Genomic DNA, 23,134 nt, shown 5'->3' with positions numbered 1-23,134 from the left:
TGGGGTGGCGTCCCGTTCAGTAGTCAGAGTAGCTACAGGCTGTCCCCTCCCATGGACTGCACTGATACAATCTTCCCAGGAGCGAGAGAGCAAACCATTGTCTGTGAGTGTGAACTCAATCAACAAAACGACGATATGAGCATCAAGGAGTCTAACCACGGGGGAGACCAACAAAACCCCAATACTACCGCGAAAACTTGGGCACAACAGGTTGACGAGATGCATTCTGTTTCCGATGACGACGTTGCTTACTTTCCGGAAACAGTCATTTCTCGTGCACCTCCAAAGCAAGACGAGCGTCAGAGTACTGTAAAAACTTGGGTTCAAGAGGTGGACGACGCGCTTTCTTTTTCCAGTGACCACCTCGCTTACTTTCCCGAAACATTCATTGATCGTGCACCTGCAAACCAAGACGAGCGTGTCACATCTACAAAAACTTTGGCTCAAGAGATGGACGACGCGTTTTCTTTTTCGGCTGACCACATCGCTTACTTTCCTGATAATTCATTCGATCGGCGTGAAAAGAAAGGTTACTGTGAGGTCATCCGGCGCCACGTCCCCTTCCTGACCAGGGCAGAGCTGCACAGTCTGGGCGGCGGACACCTCCTAGGTGAGGGCGGCTTTGGCCGTGTGAGGATGGTGACCTGGGAGAATGGCGCCCTGGCTGTGGTGAAGGAGCTGTTGCAGGCCGGGCAGCTCCTGCCGGTGCTGGCTGAGGCCACTATGCTGCTGCAGCTCAGTGGAGCAGGCGGAGCGCCCCAGCTTCTAGGTAACTTATCTTGTAATACACGTAGGCATAGAGGAACAGAAATGTTGTATGAGAGTTTCCACTCATATTGCTCTTTTAAAAGAGTGGAATAAAAAGCATTTCGTCTTATCAACTCTTCTCCTCTAACTGTATCTTCAGTCTCTTCTCTTCTCTTCTCTTGCTATCTTCTTCCGCTATTTTCATGCTAACTGGTCTGCTCCTCTTGGTAAATACATGCCTCCCCTCCTACCGCGACCATGCCACAAGACACTTTGTTTCTCTCACTGCTATTCCTTCCACCTCTTTTTAATGTATGAGTTAACCGTCCATTCTCCTTTTCTGGTAAACTCTAGAACTCCCTACATGCGTCTGTATTTCCGCCTTCCTAAGACTTGAACTTGGCCGGTGATCCTCCTACATATAATATACACGACCACTGCGGTCAGGCGCTCAATAACGTGTGTTGGTGTTGTGCAGGCGTGTGCCAGTCACCCCCCGCCCTGGTGCAGGAGTTTGTGGGACAGACCTATGACCAGTACCTGAACGTGTGTTCGGTGAAGGAGTGCCTGGCGTCACTGAAGGCCGTGTGTCACTGCCTGCAGGAAGTCCACGACAAAGGCATCCTGCACAACGACCTCAAGTGGAACAACATTACGTTCACCGGCACAGTCAGCGCGCCTATCTTCCACATCATCGACTTTGGCCTGGCTTCCTCCAGCGCCAGCGAGGATGTGGAAAAGGCAGACGCAGAGAAGCGTCATGAGGTCACCACTGAAGACGACGACGACTCACTTTATTCAAGGAAGTCCCACTGGGTGGCGCCTGAGGTGTATACAGGAGGACCCGTCTTCCCCTCTGGCGACGTGTACAGCCTCGGCTGGCTGACGGACGACGTAATGGACTGGTGCACACACGACTTCCTGACAGGTCCCCTCAGGAGTCTGTCACGCGCGTGCACTGCACGTGATGCAACCTGCCGACCCTCCCTCGCCCGCGTGGCTCACTGCCTCGCCATCCTCGCAAAAAGCCTCACGTTGCAACAGCTAGCTCAGAAATTTACTCTTGACGAAGAAAAACAAGACGAGGGCGAAGGAGACGGCGGGAAAGTTAATGGCGTAGTGTCAGAGAAACAAGACGATGACATCGTGAAAGTAGACGCAAAGAAGACTGAAAAACACAAAGTTCATGATGTAGAGTTCGGAAAGCAAGAGCAAGATCAGGAAGTCGATGATATAGAGTCAGTAGATTATCAAGAACAACAAGGTAATGCAAATTATGAATTTGTGACAGGAGACACAAACAAGAATGGAAAGGATAATGTAGATGATGATGTAGATTCAGGAGATGAGGATGAAGATAAGGCCGATGATATAGAAGCTGAAGAGGAAGGAGACAATGAAGACGATGAAATTGTGACGAAAGACAAAAACAAGAGTGATGAAGATGGTGACATAAGTTATACAGAGATACAAGGGGAAGAGGAGCAGAAAGGTACTGACACAGGACAAAATAAGAACATTAAAGAAGAGAGTGAGTGTGATTATGAAGAAGGAGAAGAGGATGACGAAAATGAAGATAAAATGGCCGATGATGTGCAACCAGAAGAGTTCCAAGAGAAAGAAAATAATGAAGATAATGAAATTATGCCAAAATACGAAAAGAAAAAGAAAAAAGATGGTTATGTGGATTATATAGAGTCAAAAGAGGATGCGGATGAAAATAATGGTGCTAATATAGACTTAAAACAAAAAGATCCAGAGGAACAAAACAATGAAGACGAAGAAACTAGGATTAAAAACAAAGAGAAAAAAGAAGGTAATGATGTGAAGTCAGAAGAGGAAGTGGAAAGAGAAGAAAATGAGGGTAATGAAATGGAATCAGAAGAAAAGGATGAAAAGGAAGATTATGGAGACGATGGAACTGAGACAAAAGACAAAATGAAGAATGAAAAGGGCGGTAAATTGAATAATACAGATCTGGAATCAAAAGAGGAATATGAAGATGTTGAAGATGATGATAATGAGTTTTTGCTAGAGGAAGAGGGTAAAGGGAAAGAACACAAAGAAGCCGGTGATATCATCACAGAAGACAGAAAGAAGAACGATGAAGACGGTGAGGTAGCTTATGTAGATGATGATGAATATAAGAGTCATGGTATAGAGTTACATAAGGAGGATGAAGAGGAAGAAGGCAATGAAGAAGATGAAATTGTGATACTTTTATTAAATAAGAATGAAAATGAAAACGATGAAATAGACACAAAAGAGGAAGTGGATGTTGAAGTAGATGATTATCACACTGAGACAGAAGAGGATGAAGAGGAAGAAAACAACGAGAACGGTGAAAAGTTGACAGAAAACAAAAAGAAGAATGAAGGAGGTAATGAAGAATTAAAAGAGAAAGAGGGAAGTGAAATAAATGAGGTACCAGATGATAGTGTCAGAAGAAGGGAGTGAAAAGGAAGAAAACAAAGAAAACGATGAAATTGTCACAGAAGATGAGGGAAATCAAAATGAAGATGAGATTGGAGATATAATGTCAGAAGAAGAGGATAAAGAACGGGAAGACTACAAAGTTGTGATGGAAGAGAAAAAGAAAAAGAAAAAAGACGTGGAGGTGGGAAACATGCAGCCAACAGAGGAAGATGTTGATAAAGATGTGGATGATGATTCAGAGGAACAAGACAATGAAGATGATGAATTTGTGAAAGACACAAAGAAGAATGGAGAGAATGGGGAAAACGATGACAGAGATTCAGATGGGGATAAAGATGAGGGAAATTATATAAAATTAAAAAAGAATGAACGGAAAGAAGACAAGGAAGATGATGAAACTGTGACACAAGATAAAAACGAAAATGATGATGGTGAGACAGATCATGTAGAGTTAGAAAAGGAAGACGAAAATAAAGCAGATGAGAGTTACAATATAGTGTCGGAAGAAGTGAGTAAAGATGAGCAAGACAAAGATAACGATGGAACTGTCATGGCAGATCTTAAAACAAGGAGTGAGGCAGATTACGAAGACACAGAAGAGGATGTGGAAGTTGAAGAAGACGTCGCCGATGATAAAGAACTAGAAAAGGCTGAAGCTAAAAAAATCAATGGAGATGATAAATTTAATACAGAAGACAAAAAGAAGAAGAAGAAAACAAATGGTGATGAGGATTATGTAGAGTCAGAAGATGAGGAGAAAGAAGATGAGTGTGATGATATAGATTCAGAAGAAGAGAATCTAAAGGAAGATAATGGACACCAAGAAACTAGGACAGAAGAAAAACGGAAGAATGAAAAGGTTTGTGAATTACATGATGCAGAACCAGATTCAGAAGAGGAAAAGGAAGATAATAATGATAAAGAAGAGGATGATGATTTAGAACTAGAAGAAGACAATGACGGGAAAGAATGCAAAGAAAACGAACAAATCATGACAAAAGACAGAAAGAAGGATATTGAAGACAGTGAGGTGGAATATGTGAAGGAAGATAAAGATGAGGGTCAAGGTATAGACACAGAAGAGGAGGATGAAGAGGAAGAAGACCATGAAGAAAATGAAACTGCGACACTGGATAAAAAGAAAAATGAAGATAATGATGAAAACGACGAAGTAGATCTAGATGAGGAAGTAGATGAAGAAGATGAAGAAGTTGACGATGATCATATAGAGTCAGAAGAGGATGAAGAGGAAAACAAGGAAAACGGTGACGAGATCACGGAGGACAAAAAGACAATTAGACAGAGTGATGAACAATCAAAAGAAGAAGAGGAACATGAAGTAGAAAAGGAAACAGATAATAAAATGTCGGAAGATGGTGAAGAAAAAGAAAACAAAGAAAACGAAATTGTCACAGAAAACAAAAAGAAGAATGGAGAAGGGGAAGTCTTCAAAGTAGAATCAAATGAAGGAAAAGAAGATAAAAAACAAGATGAGGGTGATAATATTATATCAGAAGAAGAGGATAAAGAGGAGGAACACCATACATTAGTGCTGGAAGAGGAAAAGAACAAGAAAAAAGAGGGTGAGGAGGAAAATATGCAGCCAGAAGAGCGGGATGATGATGCTGATGAAGATGAGGATGATGATTTAGTGCCAGAAGAAGATGATGTCGAGGAAAAAGACAATGAATGCGATGACTTTGTGACAGGACACACAAAAAAGAATACAGAGTAGGATGAAGACGACGATATAAACTCAGAAGAAGAGAATAAGGATGATGAGACTAATGGTATGGAACCAGAAGAGGAGGGAGAGGAAGAAGACAAGGAAACCGATGATACTATGGCAGAGGAGATAAAGAAGAATCAAAACAGGAAAATTGATGATGTAGAGTTGGAAAGGGAAGAGGAAGATCAGATGATTAATAATGTAGTGTCAGAGGGAGATGATTTACAAGAAATAGAGGTTAAAGATCATCAATTTGTGATAGAAGACACAAAGAAAAATGGATAAGATGATGAACACGATCATGTAGGTTCGGAAGAAGAGGATGAAGATGAAATTCTGACAAAAGATAAAAAGAAGAATGATGAAGATGGTGAGATAGATTATGTACAATCAGAAGAAAGAGAGGAACAGAAAGGTCAGGATTATAATTATTGTGACAGAAGAAGAGGATGAATATGGAGAAGAAAAAGATAACGATGAGAATGTGACTGCAGAGAAAAAGAAGATTAAAGGAAAAAGTGAGGTAGATTATGAAGATGGAGAAGAGGATGAGGATCACAGAGATGAGGTGGCCTGTTATATAGAACAAAAAGAGGATGAAGAAGAAGAAAACAATGTAGATGATGAAATTATGGAAGAAGCCAAAATGAAAGAGATAAAAGAAGACAATGATGAGGATTTTGTAGAGCTAAAATATGAAGAAAGTGATGAAGTCGAAAAAACAAATTATATACAGTCAGAAGAAAAGGGTAAAGAGGAAGAAGATAAAAATTATGAGTTTCTGACAGAAGAGAAAAAGAACAATGAAGAAAACGAGAAAGTGGATGATATAGGGTTAGAAGAGGAAGAAGACGAAGACGACAGTGGTGATAGAAGGTCAGAAGATGATCAAAAGGAGGACAATGATGACGATGGAATTATTACAAAAGAGAAAGAGAAGAATAAAGAAGATGGTGAACTAGATTATGGAATGCCAGAAGAACAGGTATATGAAAAAGGCGATGAGACTGATGATGCAGAACAAGAAGATGAAAGAGATGGTAGAGAAGAGGAACAGGAAGGAGACAAGGTTGATGGTATGGGAAGCCGAAAAAGAAGATGGCCAAAGAGGAAAAGTGGTAGATGACGAAGGGTGATGTACTGTGAGTGTGGATGACGAAGGGTGAGGGAATGTGAGCGTGGATGACGAAGGGTGATGCAGTGTGAGTGTGGATGACGAAGGGTGATGCAGTGTGAGTGTGGATGATGAAGGGTTATACAGTGTGAGTGAGGATAATGACTGGTAATGGAGTGTGAGTCTTGATGACGAAGGGTGATGCAGTGTGAGTGTGGATGACGAATGGTGATGCAGCGTAAGTGTGGATGACGGAGTGTGATGCAGTGTGAGTGTTGATGAAGAAGGTTGATGCAGTGTGAGTGTTGATGAAGAAGGTTGATGCAGTGTGAGTGTTGATGAAGAAGGTTGATGCAGTGTGAGTGTTGATGAAGAAGGTTGATGCAGTGTGAGTGTTGATGAAGAAGGTTGATGCAGTGTGAGTGTTGATGAAGAAGGTTGATGCAGTGTGAGTGCGGATGACGAAAGCGATGTTACAATGTGAGAAGAAGAGAAGATTGAAAAAATGATGTTGAAATTATGACATGTAATGAAGTAGGAAGTAAAAAAAAAAATGTAATGAAGAAGGAAGTAAGTAATACAAAGAATAAATGAGGGAAGATGATAAACACAAAAGAAGGTACCAAGAAGCTGTCACCACCTTGATAGATAAGAGACGAGACGTGACCACCGAGGAGAATAACAAGATGCGGTGACTCATCACAAGACAAACAGATCCGGAGATTAGCAGCAGATTACAAGAAGAGATACCCAGGTGGCTATCACTAAATTAGCATACGAGGGAAGCAGATGTCACCGGCAGCAAATGACGTGGACAACACGGACAGCCGGCACAACATAGGAAACCCCGCCTCCTTGTTCCTGATAGAAGATGCAATTACCAAAGTTACAAGGAAATGAACCTTATTGAAAGTTGAGGGAAAATAAAGTGTATGATCGAAGTATGGGAAAATAAATATAGTTACTTCAAAATGGATCTTACGGAAAGTATAGAAGAATGAACCGTATGATCAGAGTAAGAGAAAATAACAACTATACTTACTCGAAAATTAACCTTATTGAGAGTTATAGGAAAATAAACCGTATGATCGAAGCATTGGAAAATAAATATTATATCAACGGAAGCTTTGTTGGGGCAAAAGATCGCTCTAACATCACGTGTACATTATGAGGTGTAGGAGAAGGGAATAGAGAGAAGCTGAGAGAAAGACGAGCTAGACAGAGCTGTCAGACCTGAGAGTGTCAAGATGAGCAAGCCGCCTGTCACCGTACCACCAATTAGAGCCAGACTGTTGTAATGCTGTGAAAGTAAAATGTTGGTGTTATATAATGACAGAGAGGGATTGGGTAGGTGTAGGATGTGTTTCCTCATTGAGTATTTGTTGTGAGGTGTGTGTGGGATGTGACTTATCATTGAGTATTAAATATGTGAAGTGATTTGGATTTGAAGTATAATGCGAAGTGTTTGACATATTTAATGGAATTTCTTTGAAGAAAGATGAAACAATTTTTGTAATCTTTCGTTATTGTCGGAAGTCGTATATGATCGTATGAGTGTAAGTATTTGGAAATAATAGAAATTAAATAAAAAAAATATAGAAACTTAAACGCTTTTTTTTTTACCTACAAAACCCAATCTTAGAGATTAGGAACTCAGCAAGATAATGCAACATAGAAGCATGACACTCGTGGCAGCAGTGGTATCTATATTGCAAAAGATAATGTTGCAAAGACAATTTTGCATAGATTGACATTGCAGAGATAGATATCATCAAAGTGATGTTGCAAAATTTATATATTGCAAGAATAGCATGTTGCAAAGGTGACAAGAGTTGTAATGATTTATTGTAGTGGATGTTGCAATTACTTCTTGTTGAGTCGCTGCGAAATTTGGTGTTATATTTAAATAATTAATGAAAATTTTTGAAATCAAGAGAAAAAATTTTGATAAAATCTGTTTAGTTATTCATTCTGTACCTATGTTGCTCGCAAATTGTCATCATACAAGTTCCCACCCCATACATTTCATGGTTACCTTACTTAACTGCTTAAAACGTCTTGCTCCGACGAAAGGAAAACGTCTTGAAATATGTTCGGAGAATTATATTGTTTATGTGATAAGGGAATTAAGCCCTCTTGAAATGGTCATCACTTCCTTGTTTCATCAGCGGCAAACAAACGTGGGCAGAAACCTGCAGGGAAACACACATATCAAGACAATAAAATGTGCAGCATGTCATAGGTGTTGCCATCATAATTGGTATAACAATGGGAATATTGTTGACTTCTAGACCGTAGTGATATATTAGTAGTTACTCGTAGATTTGACCACGGCAGGGAACACAGGTGCTAGAGAGTTGTATAGGAGAAGATGGTAAGGAAAAAATTTAACTGTCGTAGCCAAGCCGAGTGTGTGTTGTCGCCAAGGCACTCAGGCCTTGGCCACCCATTGCCCCAGAGGTCACTGGTTACCACCGTGACCCCTCGTGAGGCTTACGCCACCACTGGTCACACGAACAAGACAGTGCCTGCCCTGATGGCGAGGCACCCGAGGGCCGAGTAAAGGTGACTAAGGCCGTGTAGTTAATGGATCTAGCCTATTCGCAATCAATCTTGTGATCAAGTTACCTTACAGGCTTACTGACTTCACAAAACACAAAGCAGTGACCCACTGTTAACTTCAGTAATGCACGAACTAGAAGGACATAGAAAAACTATATATGTTCACGTGTAAAGGTGGTTAACCATAGACTCCCTACGAGACATGTTTCTTACGCACCTACAGTGAAGTGTAAGTATCCTGGTGATCGTGTGGAGTGAAGGAAGAGATGAGTGTACTAACTAGTTAGATTTTGAACCTTAAGGATAACTCCTTATATATTAGTAGATAGCAATGTACGTAGGTCGACGTTGCCGTCGTCAAAATGGAATATAAGGCGAAGTAGCGAAAGATTCTCTCAGACCTAACTAGACTCCAAGAGTGGAGTGTTACAAGTTCCTGGAAGGTGCTCTCACTCGACAGCAACATGAAGCTCCTAGTCGTTCTCTGCCTCGTCTTGGTCGTAAGTAATACTTAGAAGATTTTTCCTAAGTGCCTTGTGTGTCTCGATTTAAAATGTTGTTTCAGTATACTGTGTATATATATATATATATATATATATATATATATATATATATATATATATATATATATATATATATATATATATATATATATATATATATATATATATATATATATATATATATATATATATATTATACACACACACACACAAATGATGAGTAAAAAAAAAGTATATGATGGAGATGTGACATGTGTATTGAAAAAAAAAAAAAGCATTGTTGAAAAAAAATGTATATATGCAGTTGACCAAATCATATTTCGATTCTCAGAAACTGACGCGTCAGATTATGATAAATGACCCTTGTATAGGCCCAGCTTGCACCTAGCGAACTTGCACACTTCCTGCTGGCCTAGGGGCATGGCAGTGTACAAGTTACTCCATCTTGGTGTCAATTTTTTATTCAGGGAGGAAAGGAAAAAGACGGAAGGATATTTTTGCAAATCCTGTCTGGAGATTAGTCGATTCAGAAGGATGACGGACGCCCCAGATGCTTCGTTTCGGCAAGTACCCGGATGTGGAAAAGTTGAGCGTATACATACGCAAAGATTTCTAACTATGTGTTTAGTGGAGTGGGCGCACAAAGAACAAAGAAAAAAATATACTGTAACCACAAAGAACAAAGAAAATATTAAAAGAAAAAAGAAAAAATAAAGCCACAAAGAAAAGAAAATATTAAAGCCGAAAGAAAAAAAACATTAAGGCCACGGAGAAAATAAAACATCGAAGCCACAAAGAAGAATCGATTGAAAATGCAAAAGAAAACTTGACTGCATGCCACAAAAAAAAAAAATTATATATATATATATATATATATATATATATATATATATATATATATATATATATATATATATATATATATATATATATATATATATATATATATATATATATATATATATATATAACTGTTGATAATCCTTCCATGTGTGTTTGGTAAGTTTTGTGATTATTAAGTTGAATAACGTGTTTCAGGAAAATTTGTGAGAAAAAAATAAAAGCCGATTATTAATGTGAATACGAAATGTAAAATTTTGAGCTGTAAGGAGGTAAATACGTCAGACTGTAGTGATTATTTAATGGAGGAATACAAAGATATTAGAGAAGTACCATAGTAAGGATGTCGCAAATAATATGTAACACAGAAAGCTGATAAGAAAGCTGATTCCATTTTTTCTTTATAAATATAAGTGTTGTCTGACTGTATCAAACCTCTAGTAATAGTGACTACTATACTCAGAACTGATTTTTCCTGGCTTATGATATAAATGTTGTGGAAAATATGACTGATTGTTAAATGTTATATTTTGTTTCCTCCAAAAAGTCTCTATTTATGAACTTTGAAGTTATGAATTCCGTTAATATATGCCTTCCCAGCAGTTATTGATGGGTACCTTTGTCTCTGCACAATCTAAAGATAACCTGCAGTTCCTGATAAGAGCGTCAGCCTCCCGAGACCCGGACTGGTACAACTGGCAATGGACAGTGCTGGCTGTTGGGGGTCACCATGGTGTTCCTGAGCGTGGGCGAGGGCCGCACCTATGGCTCCCCTGGTTCCGGCAGCATGGAGCGGGCCTTTCAAAACCACACACCCTGCAGCACATCCAGGGATGAGGGAGCGAACACCCAGCCAAGTAACCATCTGCGCGAGGACGCGAAATAATGAGGGGGCCATATTGTGACCCAAAAACCAAGAAGAAATGCTACACGTAAGTAGAAAGAAGAATGAAACAAAAATGAAGAAATTAAGAAATGAACAAGTAAGAAATACAAAGAATAAGTGAGGGAAAAAGATCACAACCACAAAAGCAGGTACTAAGAAGCTGTCACCACCTTGATAGATAAGAGACGAGACGTGACCACCGAGGAGAATAACAAGATGCGGTGGCTCATCACAAGACAAACAGACCCGGAGATTAGCAGCAGATTACAAGAAGAGGGAAGCAGAGGTCACCGGCAGCAAAAGACGTGGACAACACGGACAACAGCACACCACAGGAAACGCCGCCTCCTTGTTCCTGATTGGAAGATGCGATTACCAAAGTTACTCGAGAATGAACCTTATTGAAAGTTAAGGGATAATAAAGTGTATGATCGAGGTATAAGAAGATAAATACAGTTATTTCAAAGTGGACCTTAAGGAAAGTATGGAAAAATTAACTGTATGATCATAGAAATATACTTACTTGAAAATTAATCTTATTGAGAGTTATAGGAAAATGAATCGTATAATCGAAGCATTGGAAAATATACATCTTATAGAGCAAAAGGTCGCTCTAACATCACGTGTACATTATAAGGTGTAGGAGAAGGGTATAGAGAGAAGCTGACAGAGAGACAAGTTAGACAGGGCTGTCAGACCAGAGAGGGTCAAGATGAGCCTGTCACCGTACCACCAAATAGAGCCAGACCGTTGTAGTACTGTGAAACGATAATGTTGGTGTTATATAATGACAAAGAGGGATTGGGTAGGTGTAGGATGTGTTTCCTCATTGAATATTTGTTGTGAGGTGTGTGTGGGATGCGACTTATCATTGAGTATTAAATATGTGAAGTGATTTGGATCGGAAGTGTAATGCAAAATGTTTGACATATTTGATGGAATTTATTTAAAGAAAGATGAAACAATTTTCGTAGTTTTTCGTTATTGTCGCAAGTCGTACATGATCGTATGAGTGTAAATATATGTAAATAATACAAATGAAGTAAAAATTATAGAAAATCAAACGCGTTCAATTCAAAACAAAAAAAGCCAGTTTTATAGATCAGGGACGCAGCAAGATCGTGCAACATGGAAGCAATATATATATATATATATATATATATATATATATATATATATATATATATATATATATATATATATATATATATATATATATTATCTTCCTAGAAAGGCGGAGCACATATTATGTTCTCTCTCTCTCTCTCTCTCTCTCTCTCTCTCTCTCTCTCTCTCTCTCTCTCTCTCTCTCTCTCTCTCTATCTATCTATCTATCTATCTATCTATTTCCTTCCCCTTTTCTCTTTCTTCTTCTTCTTTTTTATCCCTCTTCTTCTTCCTCTCTTTCTCCTTCAAACACAGGGCAGTTTATGTACTCGTATTGCACGAGGACCCTTCCCTTCCCCACAAACAGGGCCTCCCCCCCCCCCGTACGGGAATCCCCATCGGAACCCAACTCCCTGACACAGAAGGCGGCAGCTGATTGGCCACCATCACCACTGCCTGGAGTGGGAGCTTGGAGTTAGGAAGCCGCTGCTTTGAGGTAAGCACTATTTAAACTTAAACATTTATAGAGTGCATGGGGTGGCCTCCCGTTCAGTAGTCAGAGTAGCTACAGGCTGTCCCCTCCCATGGACTGCACTGATACAATCTTCCCAGGAGCGAGAGAGCAAACCATTGTCTGTGAGTGTGAACTCAACCAACAAAACGACGATATGAGCATCAAGGAGTCTAACCACGGGGGAGACCAACAAAACCCCAATACTACCGCGAAAACTTGGGCACAAGAGGTTGACGAGATGTATTCTGTTTCCGATGACGACGTTGCTTACTTTCCGGAAACAGTCATTTCTCGTGCACCTCCAAAGCAAGACGAGCGTCAGAGTACTGTAAAAACTTGGGCTCAAGAGGTGGACGACGCGTTTTCTTTTTCGGCTGACCACATCGCTTACTTTCCTGATAATTCATTCGAGCGGCGTGAAAAGAAAGGTTACTGTGAGGTCATCCGGCGCCACGTCCCCTTCCTGACCAGGGCAGAGCTGCACAGTCTGGGCGGCGGACACCTCCTAGGTGAGGGCGGCTTTGGCCGTGTGAGGATGGTGACCTGGGAGAATGGCGCCCTGGCTGTGGTGAAGGAGCTGTTGCAGGCCGGGCAGCTCCTGCCGGTGCTGGCTGAGGCCACTATGCTGCTGCAGCTCAGTGGAGCAGGCGGAGCGCCCCAGCTTCTAGGTAACTTATCTTGTAATACACGTAGGCATAGAGGAACAGAAATGTTGTATGAGAGTTTCCACTCATATTGCACTTTTAAAAGGGTGGAATAAAAAGCATTTCGTCTTATCAACTCTTCTCCTCTGTGTGTCTTCAGTCTCTTCTCTTCTCTTCTCTTGCTATCTTCTTCCGCTATTTTCACGCTAACTGGTCTGCTCCTCTTGGTAAATACATGCCTCCCCTCCTACCGCGACCACGCCACAAGACACTTTGTTTCTCTCACTGCTATTCCTTCCACCTCTTTAATGTACGAGTTAACCATCCATTCTCCTTTTCTGGTAAACTCTAGAACTCCCTACCTGCGTCTGTATTTCCGCCTTCCTAAGACTTGAACTTGGCCGGTGATCCTCCTACATATGATATACACGACCACTGCGGTCAGGCGCTCAATAACGTGTGTTGGTGTTGTGCAGGCGTGTGCCAGTCACCCCCCGCCCTGGTGCAGGAGTTTGTGGGACAGACCTATGACCAGTACCTGAACGTGTGTTCGGTGAAGGAGTGCCTGGCGTCACTGGAGGCCGTGTGTCACTGCCTGCAGGAAGTCCACGACAAAGGCATCCTGCACAACGACCTCAAGTGGAACAACATTACGTTCACCGGCACAGTCAGCGCGCCTATCTTCCACATCATCGACTTTGGCCTGGCTTCCTCCAGCGCCAGCGAGGATGTGGAAAAGGCAGACGCAGAGAAGCGTCATGAGGTCACCACTGAGGACGACGACGACTCACTTTATTCAAGGAAGCCCCACTGGGTGGCGCCTGAGGTGTATACAGGAGGACCCGTCTTCCCCTCTGGCGACGTGTACAGCCTCGGCTGGCTGATGGACGACGTAATGGACTGGTGCACACACGACTTCCTGACAGTTCCCCTCAGGAGTCTGTCACGCGCGTGCACTGCACGTGATGCAACCTGCCGACCCTCCCTCGCCCGCGTGGCTCACTGCCTCGCCATCCTCGCAAAAAGCCTCACGTTGCAACAGCTAGCTCAGAAATTTACTCTTGAAGAAAAACAAGACGAAGGCGAAGGAGACGGCGGGAAAGTTAATGGCGTAGTGTCAGAGAAACAAGACGATGACATCGTGAAAGTAGACGCAAAGAAGACTGAAAAACACAAAGTTCATGATGTAGAGTCCGGAAAGCAAGAGCAAGATCAGGAAGTCGATGATATAGAGTCAGTAGATTATCAAGAACAACAAGGTAATGCAAATTATGAATTTGTGACAGGAGACACAAACAAGAATGGAAAGGATAATGTAGATGATGATGTAGATTCAGGAGATGAGGATGAAGATAAGGCCGATGATATAGAAGCTGAAGAGGAAGGAGACAATGAAGACGATGAAATTGTGACGAAAGACAAAAACAAGAGTGATGAAGATGGTGACATAAGTTATACAGAGATAAAAGGGGAAGAGGAGCAGAAAGGTACTGACACAGGACAAAATAAGAACATTAAAGAAGAGAGTGAGGTAGATGATCAAGAGAAAGAAGAGGATGAAAAAAATGAAGAGATGGCCGATGATGTGCAACCAGAAGAGTTCCAAGAGAAAGAAAATAATGAAGATGGTGAAATTATGGCAAAACACAAAAAGGAAAAGAAAAAAGATGTTTATGTGGACTACGTAGACTCAGAAGAGGATGAGGATGAAGATAATCGTGATGATGGAGATTCAAAAGAAGGCGATGTAGAGGAACAAAACAATGAAGGAGAAGAAACTGGGATAGAATGCAAAGAGAAGAGAGAAGGTAAAGGTGTAAAGTCAGAAGAGAAAGTGGAAAGAGAAGAAAAGGATGAAGAGGAACAAGATTATAGAGACGATGGAATGATGACAAAAGACAAAATGACGATTGAAAAGAACGGTGAATTGAATGATATAGAATCAGAAACAAAAAGGGAAGATGAAGATGATGATGATAATGAGTTTTTGGTAGAAGAAGAGTGGAAAAGGAAAGAACACAAAGAAAACGGTGATATCATCACAGGAGACAGAAAGAAGAACGATGAAGACGGAGAGGTAGCTTATGTAGAAGATGAAGATGACGGTTATGACAAACAGTCAGAAAAGGAGAATGAAAAGGAAGAAGGCAATGAAGGTGATGAAACTGTGATACCTTTATTAAATAAGAATGAAAATGAAAACGATGAAATAGACACAAAAGAGGAAGTGGATGTTGAAGTAGATGATTATCACACTGAGACAGAAGAGGATGAAGAGGAAGAAAACAACGAGAACGGTGAAAAAGTGACAGAAAACAAAAAGAAGAATGAAGGAGGTAATGAAGAATTAAAAGAGAAAGAGGGAAGTGAACAAGATGAGGCACCAGATGATAGAGTGTCAGAAAAAGAGGGTAAAGAAGAAGAAAACAAAGAAAACGATGAAATTTTCACAGAAGATGAGGGAAATCAAAATAAAGAAGATAAGAGTGATAATATAATGTCAGAACAAGGAGATAAAGAGCGGGAAGGCTACAAAGTTGTGATGGAAGAGAAAAAGAAAAAGAAAAAAGACAGGGGGGTGATAAATATACAGCCAAAACAGGAGGATGTTGATAAAGATGTGGATGATGATTTAAAGGAACAAGACAATGAGGATGATGAATTTGTGAGAGAAGACAAAAAGAAGGATGGAGAGGATGGTGAAGACGATGATAGAGATTCAGATGGGGATAAAGATGAGGGAGATTATATAGAATTAGAAAAGAATCAACAGAAAGAAGACAATGAATATGATGAAGTTGTGACACAAGATAAAAACGAGAATGAGGAAGACGGTGAGTCTGATCATGAAGAGTCAGGGGAGGAAGACGAAAATAAAGAAGATGAGAGTTACAATATAGTGTCGGAAGAAGTGGGTAAAGATGAGCAAGACAAAGATAACGATGGAACTGTCATGGCAGATCTTATTAAAGAGAATGAGGTAGATTACGAAGAGATAGAAGAGAATGAGGAAAATGAAGACGTTGCTAATGACAGAGAACTAGAAGAGGATGAAGAAGAAAAAAATCATGAAAATGATGAATGTAATGCAGAAGAAAAAGAGAAAAAGAATGGAACAGACGGTGATGTGGATTATGTAGAGTCAGAAGAAGATGAGGAGAAAGAAGATGAGGGTGATGATATAGATTCAGAAGAAGAGAATGTAAAGGAAGAAGACAAAGAACACAAAAAAACTAGGGCAGAAGAAAAACGGGTGATTGAAAAGGCTTGGGAATTACATGATGCAGAACCACACTCAGAAAAAGAAAAGGAAGATAATAATAATGATAAAGATGAGGATGATGATTTAGAACTAGAAGAAAATGAAGGGAAAGAACACAAAGAAAACGAACATATTACGACATAACACAGAAAGAAGAATAATGAAGACAGTGAGGTGAAATATGTAGACGAAGATAAAGATGAGGGTCACGGTATAGAGACAGAAGAGGAGGATAAAGAGGAAGAAGACAATGAAGAAGATAAAATTGTGACCCTAGGCAAAAAGAAGAAGAAAAATGATGAAAACGATGAAGTAGATCTAGATGAGGAAGAAGATGAGGATAATCATAAAAAGTCAGAAGAGAATGAAGAGGACGAAAACAATGAGAATGATGAGAAGGTGACAAAAGACAAAAAGAAGATTGAGAATGATGAGTTAAAAGAGGAAGAGGAAGATGAAGAAGATGAGGAAGCAGATGATATAGTGGCAGAAGAGGGTGAAGAGCAAGAAAACAAAGAAAACGATGAAATTGTCACAGAAGACAAAAAGAAGAATGGAGAAGGGGAACTCTATGATGTAGAATCACATGAAAGAAAACACGATCAAGAAGATGAGGGTGAAAATATTACGTCAGAAGAAGAGGATGAAGAGGAGGAACATGATGGAGTTGTGCTGGAAGAGGAAAAGAAGAAGAAAACAGGTGAGGTGGAATATATGCAGCCAAAACAGCAGGATGATGCTGATAAAATGAGGATGATTTAGTGCCAGAAGAAGGGGACATACAGGAAAAAGACAATGAAGACGATGACTTTGTGACAGAAGACACAAAAAAAGAATAGAGAGGAGGATGAAGACGATGATATAAACTCAAAAGAAAAGAATAAGGTTGATGTGCCTTATGATGTAGAATCAGAAGAGGAGGGAGAGGAAGAATACAAGGAAAACGATGATACTGTGACAGAGGAGAAAAAGTAGAATCAAAAAGGGAAAGTTCATGATGTAGAGTCAGAAAGGGAAGAGGAAGACGAGAAGATCAATAATATAGTGTCAGAAGAAGAGGATTTACAAGAAATAGAGATTAAAGATGATGAATTTGTGATAGAAGACACAAAGAAAAATGGACAGGATGATAAACACGATCATGTAGATTCGGAAGAGAGGATAAAAATAAAATTGTGACAGAAGACAAAAACAAGAATGATGAAAATGATGAGATAGACAATGAGGACAATGGAATTATGACACAAGAGAAAAAAAAGAATAAATATGACGGTGAAGTGGATTATGGAATGTCAAAAGAAGAGGAAGAAAAAGGTGATGAGACTGATGATGCAGAACAAGATGATGAAACAGATGGTAGAGAAGAGGAACAGGAAGGAGACAAGGCTGATGGTATAGAAAACCGAACAAGAAGAAGACCAAAGAGGGAAAGTGGTAGATGACGAAGGATGATGTACTGTGAGTGTGGATGACGAAGGGTTATGCAGTGTGAGTGTGGATGACGAAGGGTGATGCGGTGTGTGTGTGGATGACGAAGGGTGATGCGATGTGAGTGTAGATGACGAAGACGATGTTACAGTGTCAGAAGAGGAGGAGGAGAAAGAGAGAAAAATGATGAAATTTTGACAGAACGCTTTGCCTTGAAGAAATTTCTGGTCTCAACTTCACCATAGACCACAATGTAATCAGTACCATGCACTTCCTCGTCGTCCTCATGAAGCAAGAGCAAGTGAAGTTCAATACACTAGTGTACATCAAGCCAACTAACCCTAGTCTTTGCCTTAATGGAAGGAGCGAATGTCCTGACCGATATAAGAAATCTACACTATCGGTGCTTACATCTGAAGATCACTCACACACTGCAGTACTTGGTAGCAAGAAATAGAAAAGGCAACACAAGTATTAATAAACAACGGCTTCAGTTAGAAGAACATCGTCCAACAAACCAAGATCATCGATAAGTGACATAATTCCATCTCCCCCGAAGACTCAAGAAAGCCTGACATCACCAAATACTACCGTGTCTTCTTCTCCACAGCATACAAAGAAGATGAAAGAATCATTACACAAATAGTGAAAAGAGATATCAAGCCCACAGACAGAGAAAGGAAGATAAAGCTCCAAATTTACTACACGAACAAGAAAACCAGCCACCTCCTACTTAGAAACAGTCCCCACATAGAAATAGAGACAACCCAGAAGTCACACGCCGTGTAGAAGTTCACCTGCAAACAAGAAAACTATGAAGTCTTCCCTTCAACTAACATCGGCATGACGCCAATGAAGCTGTCTCGACGGCTCACCTGCCACCATACATCCGGAGCCCCAAGAGTACACCTACAGCAGCAGCACGGCATCAAGATCACAAGAAAAGAACAGGAGGAAAACACTGAAATCTCAGAAAAGTGTTCAGATGCGAGACGCCTTGCAATACTTGAAGCACTGTACATAAAGGAATTCAACTCCAGGAGTGAGGTTTATTCTTACAACGATTCGCCGTATGACTGACGGCATTTTCAAGCGAACTAGAAAGGTGGAGAGTAAATCCTTAAGTGGGTGGTATCAAAAAGATAAAACCTAGCGATGAACCTAGTCAGTAGAAGCCATGAATCCATCCGATGCATACAGTCACGATGACCAGTCGAAGACACCGTGATCCAAGAGTGGTAATAGTGTAGATTACACCGCTGGCCCGTCTTGTAAATATTCCGTCGCGTAGAAGGACGTGTATGGACGTACGTGTGCGTGTGTGTATGTATATATATATATATATATATATATATATATATATATATATATATATATATATATATATATATATATATATATATATATATATATATATATATATATATATATATATATATATATATATATATATACACACACACACACACACACACACACACACACACACACATAAGGAAGAATATGTGAACCAGTTGTACAAAGTATCAAGTCTACTTGTCCTGTCCTGATCCTGTACTGGTCGTGTAGAAAATCGGGCACTGGTGAATCATTGCCGTCTCTTACAAGAAAAATATTCAGAACAAAAAAAAACAAAAAAAAAAGAAGAAAGTAACGTCTTTTTTTGTTAATACTAACAATAAATGCAATTATTAAGTTTAATGAGCTTAATTTTTTTTTTAATGCAAAGTAACATGATTAAGTCTAATTTCTTATTAATATGATCCAAATTTGACAATATATAAATAGACAAGTTGGTAACGTAACAGACCTGATTAAACTATTAGTCCCACTTATGACTTTTATGTGAAAACTCATCCTGGGTAATGTATATGAAACTATGTTTTCATTTAACATTGGCCAGGTTTAAAACAAGAAAATGGCCTCGTAAGACTGAAACAAACAATCACTAGAAACAAACAAGGATTAATGCAAAAAAAATAAAATAAAATAAATAAATAAATAAAATAGATTTAAATCAAAGGAATCTGATTTAAATCAAATAAATCTATTTTTTTAATAATGATTTTTCCAACCCTGATTGCACTGAAGACGAAGTTTACACATTTCATCCTCCTCCTCTTCTACCATTCATGCTTGAATTCTTAAAAAGCAAACCAAATAAGGAATGAAAACTAAACCCAAGCAAAAATTGAAAAAAAAATCACTACTTTTCTATCGTTATTTTAATGATTTCAAATTCTCTTGTCAGATTCTTGAGTTAAAATGTTCTGTCATTCTTTCACCGCTCTCATCTATAAATGTTTCCTTTCGTCTTATCAGCTTTCTTTCAAAATTCTTTTCTTTACGTTTTTCAGATATTCTTCTTTCGCTATTCTCTCTCTCTCTCTCTCTCTCTCTCTCTCTCTCTCTCTCTCTCTCTCTCTCTCTCTCTCTCTCTCTCTCTCTCTTTCTCTCTCTCTCTCTCTCTTTCTCTCTCTCTCTCTCCAGTTAGGTTTGTTTCCAGTTTTCTTCAGTTTGCATCTATGCGTGTGTGTGTGTGTGTGTGTGTGTGTGTGTGTGTTTACTTGTGCGGTATGACACTGGGTCGCCATCCTCTTTGTTCCCCTAATTCTCCTACCTGGCATTCTTTTCCTTCACCACTGCCGCCATCACCACCACTACCACCACCACCACCACCATTGAGGCTTTTAAAGAAAAGGAACCTATCAGGGGGATCAAGCGGAGCAGGTGAATATGTTAGGTGCCTCCCTGGGGCCTAACATCTAAAATACACGAGTACACCCTGCCCCCGCCCAGCACCCGCCTCAGGCAGCGAGGCGAGGGTAAAGACCCAAGCGGGTATTATGTAGATTAAAAATGTTTCATCAGCTGGGGAAAAAAGTTCAGATAAGAGTAACTAAGTTTTATACTACAACAGTATACTTTACAAGGACCTTTATTTCCCTGGGTAGTCAGCTATACACGTTGTTTGTATGGGTTTTATAGTTGCATTATATGCGTAGTTTAGCAGTCTATATTGAAATGTGATGAATGCATGACTAGGTCATTTTTTTTCTTCTTCCTTTTATGTAGGAGGGGCACAGGCCAAGGGTAACAAAACTGCAACAAAAAAAAAAAAAAAAGATCCACTGATGTGCCGCTCCCTGAGCTGAGTCGAAAGCGGAAGTAAAAAATTACAAGAAGTAAGTGTCTTGAAACCTCCCTCTTGAAAGAATTCAGGTCACAGGAAGGTGGAAATACAGAAGCAGGCAGGGAGTTCCAGAGTTTAGCAGAGAAAGCATTGAATGATTGAGAATATTTGTTAACTCTTGCATTAAAGAGGTGGACAGAATAGGGGTGAGAGAAAGAAGAAAAGCTTGTGCAGCGAGACCGCGGGAGGGACGGCGGCAAGCAGTTAGCAAGATCAGAAGAGCAGTTAGCATGAAAATAGCAGTAGAAGACAGCTAGAGATGCAACATTGCGGCGATGAGAGAGAGGCTGAAGACAGTCAGTTAGAAGAGAGGAGTTGATGAGACGAAAAGCTTTTAATTTCTCCCTGTCTAAAAGAGCGGTATGAGTGGAATCTCCCCATACATCAGAACACCTAACTTCATAGAAGCTGTTATAACTAGAGGTGAGATGTGAGGTTTCCAGTTTAGATTATAAGTAAAGGAGAGACTGAGGATGTTCAGTATAGAAGAGGGGGACAGATGAATGTCATTGAAAAAGAGGGAATAGCTGTCTGGAAGGTTGTGTCGAGTTGATAGATGGAGGAATTGAGTTTTTGAGGCAATGAACAATACTTTGTTTGCTCTGCCCCAATCAGAAATTTTAGAAATCAGAAGTCAGGCGTTCTGTGCCTTCCCCGCGTGAACTGTTTACTTCCTGAAGGGTTGGACGTCTACGAAAAGACGCGGAAAGGTGCGGTCCGTCATTACTGCCAGACTATATTATTATTTATCTTTATTTTTTTTTATTTTATTTATTTATTTTTTTTTGTGTGTGTGTGTGGTGAACAAACTGTACATCAATATTAAACATATGATCTTTTATACACGTTTGTGTTTTCTTCTGTTATAAATATAGGCTATTTTATTCTATTTTTCTTGAATAAAGATACTAATTTCATTATTTACCATCTCAACAAAAATTCTGGCAAAGGAAGGATAAGTTTACTTTATAAGAAATTATAAGACACAATAAAAAAATGTATTATGCAGGCAATTTCTTCCCTACATGCTAAGTGATGGTACTCGTGCTGAAAGATGTTACTCTCCTCAAGGGCAAATATATGTTCATAAATTTGAGCTTTATTTCTGTAAAAAAAAATTATATTATATATATATATACGAGTATATATATATATATATATATATATATATATATATATATATATATATATATATATATATATATATATATATATATATATATATATATATATATATATATATATAGCTAGGTGGGTAATGAATGTAGGTGTATAATGCATGTAGTAAATAAACTGAAAATATTCACGAGTTAGAAAAGAGACACGAAATGGAATACTGAATGAGAAAGGAGTGTTGTGTGGAATGACTTTGTGCAGCATTAGTGGTGTGTGTCCTCAGGGTCTCTTGCTTACTCTCCAACACACACACACACACACACACACACACACACACACACACACACAAAACGAGAGTACACATCCTAACATACATAATTAAAAAGAGGCACTGATATATTACTAAATTTATGTCCCGGCAACAGAATAACAATAGCAAGAACAAATAATCTCTTGGGTACGAAAAAAAACATCTCTACTACTATTTCTGCGTCTGTTGCTTGTGTGTCTCCGTGTGTCCTTGCTTGCTTCGCCACATCAGTCGCTGTCAATGTTCACGCCCAGTTACTCTGATGAGGTGTAAAGGCATTTCTGTCCACGCCTCATCACGCACCCCGATACTCATGGTCAGGAGCTACCTTGATCAAGTCGACTGGCCTTATTACTGTGTGCATGTGTTCCTTTATGGGATTACAGTATGTTCTGTTTTGTCTTGATAAGGCTAGGTTGCCCGTTGTTGTTGTTATTGTTGTTGTTGTTGTTGTTGTTGTTGTTGTTGTTGTTGTTTCCCGTTGTTGTTGTTGTTGTTGTTGCCCGTTGTTGTTTTTGTTGTTGTTGTTGTTGTTGTTGTTGTTGTTGTTGTTGTTGTCCGTTGTTGTTGTTGTTGTTGTTATTGTTGTTGCCCGTTGCTGTTGTTGTTGTTGCCCGTTGCTGTTGTTGTTGTTGTTGTTGTTGTTGTTGCCCGTTGTTGTTGTTGTTGTTGTTGCCCGTTGTTGTTGTTGTTGTTGTTGTTGTTGTTGTTGTTGTTGTTGCCCGTTGTTGTTGTTGTTGCCC

General features: G+C 39.7%; 2 protein-coding genes and 1 long non-coding RNA gene across 3 annotated transcripts in view; 2 read left to right on the top strand and 1 right to left on the bottom strand.

The window, feature by feature from the left end:
* The first annotated feature begins 3,283 nt into the window (after window positions 1-3,283).
* LOC135112737 (myb-like protein X) lies at window positions 3,284-4,933 on the top strand. The gene has a single exon (XM_064027506.1). It carries the CDS (start codon window positions 3,284-3,286, stop codon window positions 4,916-4,918), a length of 1,635 nt encoding a protein of 544 aa, XP_063883576.1. The 3' UTR covers window positions 4,919-4,933.
* A 7,381-nt stretch (window positions 4,934-12,314) lies between these two features.
* LOC135112732 (glutamic acid-rich protein-like) lies at window positions 12,315-19,077 on the top strand. Its single transcript, XM_064027493.1, is given in 1 exon segment — window positions 12,315-19,077. A coding segment is annotated over 1 exon segment (3,129 nt). The 5' UTR covers window positions 12,315-13,977; the 3' UTR covers window positions 17,107-19,077.
* Window positions 19,078-23,115: 4,038 nt separating this feature from the next.
* LOC135112794 (uncharacterized) overlaps window positions 23,116-23,134 on the bottom strand; it is a 7,160-nt gene continuing 7,141 nt past the window's right edge. The window contains exon 2 of the long non-coding RNA XR_010274563.1: window positions 23,116-23,134. This exon is cut by the window's right edge and continues 647 nt beyond it. This is a non-coding gene — a long non-coding RNA (uncharacterized LOC135112794).

Source organism: Scylla paramamosain, chromosome 2 (genome assembly GCF_035594125.1).
Source record: "Scylla paramamosain isolate STU-SP2022 chromosome 2, ASM3559412v1, whole genome shotgun sequence".
Classification (NCBI taxonomy): Eukaryota; Metazoa; Arthropoda; class Malacostraca; order Decapoda; family Portunidae; genus Scylla; species Scylla paramamosain.
The sequence above is the reverse complement of the archived record's forward strand: the minus strand, read 5'-3'. Positions and strand labels throughout refer to the sequence as shown.

Excerpts from the sequence above, each read along its gene's own strand:
- LOC135112737 (XM_064027506.1), top strand. The coding sequence starts at position 3,284 with ATGTCAGAAGAAGAGGATAAAGAACGGGAAGACTACAAAGTTGTGATG.